Raw genomic sequence first — 10514 nt, 5'->3', positions numbered from 1 at the left:
ACAAAATATAATTTTGGGGGGAGCATCCCATTATCTTGCCATGTATTATATAAAAACTAGTTAGAAGCAAATCATGAACTCCACTGACAGGCCAGGGGAAAGAATTACATGAAGGCTCAGATCATCGTGGGCCACCTTATTGTCTTTCACTACTTTGGGTTTGGGAACCATCAGCCTAGATGAGGAGAATATGCTTTATCTCAGAAAGTGGACCTTGGTGGTGGAGTGGTAAAGAATCTGCCTTCTCAGGCAGGTGATGCAAGAGACATGGATTAGATGCCTGGGTGGAGAAGGTCCCCTGGAGTAGGAAATGGTAATCCATTCCAGTATTCTTGCCTGGAAAATTTCATGAACAGAGGAGCCTGGCAGACTATAGTCCATGGAGTCCCAAAGAGTTGGGAACGACTGAGCGACTAACACACACACAAATATAAGAGACTACTAGTGTAATATGTGAATTAAGGGATAGAGGCCATAACTCAGAATTCTATTCTCAATCAAGTTGCAGATAAAAGGAATAACTTTTATACATTCAAGGTCTATAAAAAACATATTATTAATGTGCATTATTTCAGAAAAAATTATTCAAATACATAAGCTGTATGAATGACTCCTAATAAATAAACCAAAAAGTATGAAAAACAAGATAGAAAGGTACTAGTATTTGTGATCAATGAAATTGTTGAATGTGTGGGGATGTGTCTAAATAACTATAGAAATTGTGATCACAATCTGTTCAGTTCATTTCAGTCACTCCGTCATGTCCGATTCTTTGTGACCACACAAATTGCAGCACGCCAGGCCTTCCTGTCCATCACCAACCCCAGAGTCCATCCAAACTCATGTGCATCAAGTCAGTGATGCCATCCAGCCATCTCATCCTCTGTCGTCCCCTTCTCCTCCTGCCCCAATCCCTCCCAGCATCAGGGTCTTTTCCAATGAGTCAACTCTTCGCATGAGGTGGCCAAAGTACTGGAGTTTCAGCCTCAGCATCAGTCCTTCTAATGAACACCCAGGACTGGTCTCCTTTAGGATGGACTGGTTGGATCTCCTTGCAGTTGAAAGGACTCTCAAGAGTCTTCTCCAACACCACAGTTCAAAAGCATCAATTCTTCGGCACTCAGCTTTCTTCACAGTGCAACTCTCACATCCATACATAGCCTTGACTAGATGGAGATTTGTTGGCAGAGTAATGTCTCTGCTTTTGAATATGCTACCTAGGTTGGTCATAACTTTCCTTCCCAGGAGTAAGCATCTTTTAATTTCATGGCTGCAGTACCACCTGCAGTGATTTTGGAGCAAAAAAAAAAAAAAACAAAGTCAGCCACAGTTTCCACTCTTTCCCCATCTATTTCCCATGAAGTGATGGGACCAGATGCTATGATCTTAGTTTCTGAATGTTGAGCTTTAAGCCAACTTTTTCACTCTCCTCTTTCACTTTCATCAAGAGGCTTTTCAGCTCCTCTTCACTTTCTGCCATAAGGGTGGTGTCATCTGCATATCTGAAGTTATTGATATTCCTCCCGGCAATCTTGATTCCAGCTTGTCCTTCTTCCAGCCCAGCGTTTCTCATGATGTACGCTGCATGTAAGTTAAATAAGCAGGGTGACAATATACAGCCTTGATGTACTCCTTTTCCTATTTGGAACCAGTCTGTTGTACCATGGTCAGTTCTAACTGTGGCTTCCTGACCTGCATATAGGTTTCTCAAGAGGCAGGTCAGGTGGTCTGGTATTCCCATCTGATTCAGAATTTTCCACAGTTTCTTATGATCCACACAGTCAAAGGCTTTGGCATAGTCAATAAAGCAGAAATAGATGTTTTTTTTGGAATTCTCTTGCTTTTTCGGTGATCTAGCGGATGTTGGCAATTTGATCTCTAGTGATCACAATAGATGGAAAAATGACAGTATACAATTTTAGATTGACTATATATGTATATATACACACATTAACTCTAGATGTTAAAATCTTAGATTTTCAGTGAAGAAAATTGACTAGCAAAACAAATATTCTTCTTCATCTTTGATAATGGGTACCACACTTGTTTTTCTGGTTTCAAAAAGCCTTATACATATATAGGCATATATATATATAATCATTGGGGCTGGTGCACTGGGATGACCCAGAGAGATGATATGGGGAGGGTGGTGGGAGGGGGGTTCAGGGTTGGGAACTCATGTACACCTATGATGGATTCATGTCAATGTACGGCAAAACCAATACAGTATTGTAAAAAAAAAAAAAAAATTTAAATAAAAAAAAGAAAATGTTTGACATTAATTATACCTCTTTATGAAAAGTCATTTAAAAAAATTTTATATTAAAAAAATCCATAATTTGCCCATGTGATTTAAGACAATATGACATAGTAAAGTTAAAGCAAAAAGAAAAATAATAGTCATGGAGACACAAACAATTAATAGATCGATATGTAAGATTTAAAGAGGAAAACACAAAAGATATAAAGCTTCACTTTATGGTAAAGAAACAGACAATTTAAAAACAACCATTCTAGCATTAATAAAGTCAATAAAATAGTACTAAAATAAAAATAATTATACCAAAGGAAACAATAAAAATGATCAGATTTAGCTCCATAAATACCTAGAAAATAGTAAAAGGGAATTTAGTAGGTGCACTTTCTAATTAAAACTGAATAGTTTTTAGAGACTACTTTTTAGTTTCTAGAATAGTTTAATTAGAAACTTTCTAATTGAGTCGTGCTTCCTCAGGCAGCAGCCATGGCGGAACAAGAGGATCCGGTGCAGCGGGAAATTCACCAGGACTGGGCGAACCGGGAGTACATTGAGGTCATCACCAGCAGCATCAAGAAAATCGCAAACTTTCTCAAGTCATTCGATATGTCTTGTCGCTCAAGACTCGCAACAATAAAACAGAAACTGACAGCTCTTGAACTGAGAATAGAGTACATACAAGCCAGGGTGACAAAAGGTGAACCCCTCACCTACGACTGTGCCATGCTGCTGCTGGGAAGCTTACTCTTTCAGCAGGCAGCCTCTCGTGGGAAAGGCCCCAGCAGCCTTCAACTCCTTCCCCTCTCCTTAAAGAACAAGAGGGCTTATTCTTGTTTTTCTTTTTTTCAAAAGTGTGGCCTTTGGGCTCTGCCATGCACACCCAGAAGTGTGATGTGGCGTGTGGGGAGGAGTCCGGGGACCTCTTGGAAACATTGTTAGGCATTTTACCTCTTCAGTAACGTTCTGTAGAAGTACATGTCAACACATTTGAGGCACTGAGAGCCAAAAGCCTGGGACTCTGTCAAGGTCCTCCCCACCTCTCTCTCTCTCTCTCTCTCTCTCTCTCTCTCTCTCTCTCTCTCAGTCTTTCCTTATAGCTCTCATTGCCTGTGCATTGATTCTATAAACAGTCCTTGTCTGCTTCCCACCTTTGGCTGGGGGTGGGAAGCAGTCTGGGCTGAGATGCCCTGGTGAGGTGGCTGCCAGAGAATGTTGTTGCTAACGCACTAGTTTCTTGTCCTTTGGGGGAGGTCAAGGCCAGGCCCCCACTTGGCTTGAAAAAGGACATTTTCAGAGTTTTCTGTCTGTCACTTGGGGTGTCTTTACCTCTCATATTTCCATAATAAACTCCTCAGCTTTATCTGACTGCTGTGATTGTGGTGGGGAGAGGAGCTAGAGACGGGGTGCACCTCTTCCACAGAAATCTGATGTGTGGGATTCTTAATCTAACAAAACTTTCAGATGTAGCCGTGTGATCAAAGCCTAGGTGGCTTGCAAGCTGGAGCCCCCATATTTGGACTTTGAGCTCATTCATCCTGGGAATCCTTTGGTCATTCAGCAGACATTTACCAAGTACTTACTATGTAGGGACTTTATGCTCAATAAAATATACAGTGCTAAAAAAAAAAAGAAACTTTCTAATTAAAACTTTCATCAAATAAGTAAGTAAAAATTTTCTACTCTTTGAATATTCAAAATCATCCTTTTAATAAATATTGTATCAAGGTGGTATTTAATATACTGTTAAGTCAATATTTAAAAGTAAACACAGACAAAAATTAGTTGAACAAAGGTAACTTTATAAATCTAAATGCTCTCATTATCTGAAAATAGAAAGGAAAAAAATTAGCTGAGTTGAATAAATCAAATGGTAGAGGAAAAAAGTAATCTAAGTAAATTAACATGCTAAAAAATAGCAGCATTCAAAAATATAAAGGTTGTATTGTTTTAAAGTAACACTAGAAAATAACTGGAAAACTGAGTCAAGAAAAATATACACAGAAATAGGCTTTTGCAAGAGAAAGAAACTATAGCAATATATTGGATTTGAGCAAATATAATACACTTTAGAAACAGTTTACTTTTAATGATTTTTAAAAACAAATGGTTTTCAAAAACGTAAAGTTTTAAAGAAAAAGAAAATGTGAATTTACTTTAAACTAACTTAAAGTGACATAATTTTATGAATGAATTTAGACGTTAATAAAAATAAAAAATTAACAAAATATTTAAGCTAAATTTTTAATTAAATAGTATAACTTTGGTGTGATGTTCAGTTATAATTGAGAAATAGTCTTCAGTATGAAGACTATGGACTCTGTAATGACATAAAAAATGCTTAGAAGAAAATCAAGTGAAACGTTGAATAAATATTTCCATAGTTACTCTAAATGTTAAATTAAAAAATTTACTATAAATTCTATAAGATCTATAATAAATTCTAAAGACAAAATTATGTCCAAATGTTAACAATGATTGTAATTTCATATCTTTCATATATTTTTAAGCTTCTTATAGTTCTTTGATGCAGGTATTATTCTAGGTCCAATGATTTCAACAATAAAAAGAAAGAAAGAAAAGAAGAAAGAAAGAAGAGGAAATAGGGAGGGAGGGAGAGAGAGAAAAACGAACAAAAAACCCTCAACCTCTCAGAGCTTCTAATCTAATGAGTGAAATAAAGGTGTGTGTGTCTGTGTGTCTGAAAATACAGGATATACTATGACTCCTGAAAAAAGAGATTGGGATGAAGAATGATGTGAAGCTATCATCACAGATAAAACTTCTCTGAGGATTTGTTATTTAAGAGGAGATCTAAATAAAGAAAAGGAATTGAGCCATATGAATATTTGGGCAGGTTGATCAGTTTAAAAGAATATTAATACAAGGCCCCAAGGTGGAAATATGCACTGAGGTTCCAGGAAAGGTAAGAGGCCAGATAAGGGTGTTGTAGCCACGCGTTCCAGGAAACGAACTCACTCAGGACAATGCAGATAGTGGAGTGCAGTTTATTACACAGGCGGGCCCAAGGTAGAATCTCCTCTTAGCCAAGACCAGTTTTTGTAAAAACCTTATAAACCCTAAGTGTATGTGCTCAAACCCACCTCCCCAAATTCTCCGAAACTAGTTTGAACAAAGGAAAAGAAAGATACAATCAAAGTTAACCTGTGATTCATATGCCTTAGGCCTAGGTAGTTAACACTGAACAATTATCAATAGGCCTGTGATCATACCCCAATAAGCATAATAGAATTTATGATTCTATTTGGTTACACAGAAATTAAGGTATTCTTTTAGGCAACGGAGAGTCTAGGTATGAGCCCTGGGGCTTTTCCATCCTGGGGGTCTGGTTTGCCAGTTGGTATGTCGTTTCCATAGATACTGGGCATTTAGCTCAAAGTCCACAGTATGACCCAAGATGGAGTCCTGCTTTCAAGATGGAGCCTGTTCTGTCTGTTTCCTCCCTCAAGGGGATTGAAGTAAGGGGATTGAGTGGATTGAATAAGAAGAAGAGTTATAGATGTTTGACATCATACAGGGCCTTAGGAATTATGTAAAGGATTCTGGATTTTCCTCTGGGGTGGGACGGTTTTGATTAGGGGATGATGTGATATGATTTATGTTTTAAAATTATTCTCTTGGCGGCTTAATAGAGACCCATGCCAAGTGAGACAGGAGGTGAAGAAAGAAGAAATAAGAGCAATTAAAAAAGAATATCACAAGCAGAATATTGTATTAGTTAGGGATTTTTTTAATAAAATATGTATTACTCTAATAGATTAGATATATGATTCAGCAATGAAAACCTGGAGAAAATACTTGTATTTATAAATGGGTAAGGTTTAAACTTGTAAAACTTCATATAAATTAATGAGAATACTACTGTGACCACCACAATATTTTAGTTATTAAAAGTTAATTAACAGAAAAGAGATTATACTAATTAAACAAATCTGAAAATATGCATACTTACTGGCAACCACAAAAATGCAAATGGAAACACTGTAACAACCCTGATTACTTATTGTGTTAACATTTTTATTTTTCAAAACACCAATGCACAAATATAATAGGGTCCTGTGGGAGAAGTTTTACATATATTGCTATTTTAATGTGTTTTTATTAGGCCTAGATAGGTTTATATCCTTTGACCTAGAAAGCATAACTCTTAGAAAATACCTTATGGAAAAAATAATTTAAAATATGCTTATAACCTAAATTGTCTCAGAATTTATAAAAATACAAAACTTAGAGAGACTTTTAAAAAGCCAATTAAAAAAATAGGGAATGGCCAAATAAACTGGCTGGAATATTTATGAAACAATTAAGAAATCTACTGCTTTATGTAGAAAACTACTTATAGTATTTCTAAGTGTGAGGGGCATGTTATAATATTTAACATAAGATGTAATAAAAACCATGTATTTAAAAGTGCTATAGATATAGAAATATACTAGAAGAAAATATAACAAAATATTAATGTTGGTGATATTTATCTCAGGTAAATATGTACTTTTTTCTTTGTTTTCTTAAAATTTCACATTATCTTTAATAAGGACATATATTTGAGTACAGGTGTTTTTAGATTATGTTAAATTCAATGAATTGCATTATTTAGTAGCAATCACTAAAGTGCGCTCAATAGAACACAAAGAGCACTATTAAAAAGGGAGTTAGAACCCATTGGGTTGCACATAGGAGACCAACTCAAGGAGAAAGTATCTGTTTTACTGGACTGTTGAATAAGAGATCTGAGTTCAAGGCTGCCAGTGAGGCTATAAAACTTAGTGGTGAAATTCAGGAAAGGAAGTCTTTATAAACTGTGTACATTAAAATATGCATAAGATACATATCGGGGTAACATCTAAAATACTATGCGTGAGTGAAGTTCCCAAGGAGAGCAATACCTAGAAACTGGAAATAGGAGCTTGGTAAGCCTTTCAAGTTTTTGAGATTGCATCAAAGTACTGCATTTTGGACTCTTTTTGTTGACCATGATGGCTACTCCATTTGTTCTAAGGGATTCCTGCCCACAGTAGTAGATATAATGGTCATCTGAGTTAAATTCACCCATTCAAGTCCATTTTAGTTCGCTGATTCCTAGAATGTCAACGTTCACTCTTGCCATCTCCTGTTGGACCACTTCCAATTTGCCTTCATTCGTGGACCTCACAGTCCAGGTTCCTATGCAATATTGCTCTTTACAGCATCGGACCTTGCTTCTATCACCAGTCACATCCACAACTGGGTATTGTTTTTGCTTAGGCTCCATTCCTTCATTCTTTCTGGAGTTATTTCTCCACTGATCTCCAGTAGCATATTGGACACCTACTGACCTGGGGAGTTCCTCTTTCAGTATCCTATCATTTTGCCTTTTGATACTGTTCATGGGGTTCTCAAGGCAAGAATACTGAAGTGGTTAGCCATTCCCTTCTCCAGTAAGACCTACAAGACCTTTTGGACTAACACCCCAAAAGATGTCCTTTTCATTATAGGGGACTAGAATTCAAAAGTAAGAAGTCAAGAAACACCTGGAGTAACAGGCAAATTTGGCCTTGGAATATGGAATGAAGCAGGGCAAAGGCTAATAGAGTTTTGCAAAAAGAACACGCTGGTCATAGCAAACACCCTCTTCCAACAACACAAGAGAAAACTCTACACATGTACTTCACCAGATGGTCAACACTGATATCAGATTGATTATAATCTTTGCAGTCAAAGATGGGGAGCTCTATACAGTCAGCAAAAAAAGACTGGGAGTTGACTGTGGCTCAGATCAAGAACTCCTTATTGCCAAATTCAGACTTAAATTGAAGAAAGTAGGGAAAACCACTAGACATTCAAGTATGACCTAAACAAATTCCTTATGATTACACAGTGGAAGTGAGAAATAGATTTAAGGGACTAGATCTAATAGACAGAATAGCTGATGAACTATGGGTGGAGGTTCGTGATATTGTACAGGAGACAGGGATCAAGACCATTCCCATGGAAAGAAATGCAAAAAAGCGAAATGGCTGTCTGGGAAGGACTTACAAATAGCTGTAAAAAGAAGAGAAGCCAAAAGCAAAGGAGAAAAGGAAAGATATAAGCATCTGAATGCAGAGTTCCAAAGAATAGCAAGGAGAGATAAGAAAGCCTTCCTCAGTGATCAATGCAAAAAATAGAGGAAAACAACAGAATGGGAAAGGCTAGAGATCTCTTCAAGAAAATTAGAGATATCAAGGGAACATTTCATGCAAAGATGGGCTCAATAAAGGACAGAAATGGTATGGACCTAACAGAAGCAGAAGATATTAAGAAGAGGTGGCAAGAATACACAGAAGAACTGTACAAAAAAGATATTCACAAACAAGATAATCACGATGGTATGATCACTCATCTAGAGCCAGACATCCTGGAATGTGAGGTCAAGTGGGCCTTAGAAAGCATCACTATGAACAAAGCTAGTGGAGGTGATGGAATTCCTGTTGAGCTATTTCAAATCCTGAAAGATGATGCTGTGAAAGTGCTGCACTCAATATGCCAGCAAATTTGGAAAACTCACCAGTGGCCACAGGACTGGAAAATGTCAGTTTTCATTCCAATACCAAAGAAAGGCAATTCCAAAGAATGCTCAAACTACTGCACAATTGCATTCATCTCACATGCTAGTAAAGTAATGTTCAAAATTCTCCAAGCCAGGCTTCAGCAATACGTGAACTGTAAACTTCCAGATGTTCAAGTTGGTTTCAGAAAAGGCAGAGGAACCAGAGATAAAGTTGCCAACATCTGGTGGATCATGGAAAAAGCAAGAGAATTCCAGAAAAAAAAACACCTATTTCTGCTTTATTGACTATGCCAAAGCCTTTGACTGTGTAGATCACAATAAACTGTGGAAAATTCTGAAAGAGATGGGAATACCAGACCACCTGACCTGCCTCTTGAGAAACCTGTATACAGGTCAGGAAGCAACAGTTAGAACTGGACATGGAACAACAGACTGGTTCCAAATAGGAAAGGGAGTACTGTATATTGTCATCCTGCTTATTTAACTTCTATGCAGAGTACATCATGAGAAACGCTGGGCTGGAGGAAGCACAAGCTGGCATCAAGATTGCCAGGAGAAATGTCAATAGCCTTAGATATGCAGATGACACCACCCTTATGGCAGAAAGTGAAGAGGAACTAAAAAGCCTCTTGATGAAAGTGAAAGAGGAGAGTGAAAAAGTTGGCTTAAAGCTCAACATTCAGAAACTAAGATCATAGCATCTGGTCCCATCACTTCATAGGAAATAGATGGGGAAAGAGTGGAAACAGTGGCTGACTTAGTTTTTGGGGGGCTGCCAAATCTCTGCAGATGGTCATTGCAGCCATCAAATTAAAAGATGCTTACTCCTTGGAAGGAAAGTTATGTCCAATCTAGATAGAATATTAAAAAGCAGAGACATTACTTTGCCAACAAAGGTCTGTCTAGTCAAGGCTATGGCTTTTCCAGTGGTCATGTATGGATGTGAGAGTTGGACTGTGAAGAAAGCTGAGTGCCGAAGAATGGATGCTTTTGAACTGTGGTGTTGGAGAAGACTCCTGAGAGTCCCTTGGACTGCAAGGGATCCAACCAGTCCATTCTGAAGGAGATCAACCCTGGGATTTCTTTGGAAGGAATGATGCTAAAGCTGAAACTACAGTCCTTTGGCCACCTCATGCGAAGAGTTGACTCATTGGAAAAGACTCTGATGCTGGGAGGGATTGGGGGCAGAAGGAGAAGGGGACGACAGAGGATGAGATGGCTGGATGGCATCACTGACTCGATGGAGGTGAGTTTGGGTGAACTCCGGGAGTTGGTGATGGGCAGGGAGGCTTGGCGTGCTGCAATTCATGGGGTTGCAAAGAGTCGGATACAATTGAGTGACTGAACTGAACCGAACTGAAGCCTTTCAAACTTCAGTGAAAGTCCTCCACGGAGGAGTCATATTTTAATAACAAAAACCATACCCAAGAGTTAAAAACATTAGAACAAGTGGTTAAAAAACACTAACAAAAATAGATTACTACAATAATGTCTAAAGCCAGTCTTCCACAAGAACAATATGATGTACCAGTCATTTAACTCTTTGTTGGAGTAAAACTTATAAAATGCAATACCTTTAATAAACAGAATTCAGTTCCTAACCCTTACCACTGATAATGCCCAGCATACAATAAAAAAAAACTACTATTTATGTGAGGAATAAGAAAAATATGGAGGAATGTGATCAAGTAACTTTCAAAATCACCACCT

General features: G+C 37.7%; 1 protein-coding gene across 1 annotated transcript; it reads left to right on the top strand.

Moving 5' to 3' along the window:
• Positions 1–2730: 2730 nt before the first annotated feature.
• On the top strand, positions 2731–3876 carry LOC120872736 (probable protein BRICK1). Its single transcript, XM_040253346.1, has one exon. The coding sequence runs from the start codon at positions 2744–2746 to the stop codon at positions 3194–3196; it is 453 nt and encodes a 150-aa protein (XP_040109280.1). The 5' UTR covers positions 2731–2743; the 3' UTR covers positions 3197–3876.
• Positions 3877–10514: the final 6638 nt, after the last annotated feature.

Source organism: Oryx dammah, unplaced genomic scaffold, assembly GCF_014754425.2.
Source record: "Oryx dammah isolate SB20612 unplaced genomic scaffold, SCBI_Odam_1.1 HiC_scaffold_2, whole genome shotgun sequence".
Classification (NCBI taxonomy): Eukaryota; Metazoa; Chordata; class Mammalia; order Artiodactyla; family Bovidae; genus Oryx; species Oryx dammah.
Note: the sequence above shows the minus strand (reverse complement) of the source record. Positions and strands in the feature narration are given on the sequence as shown.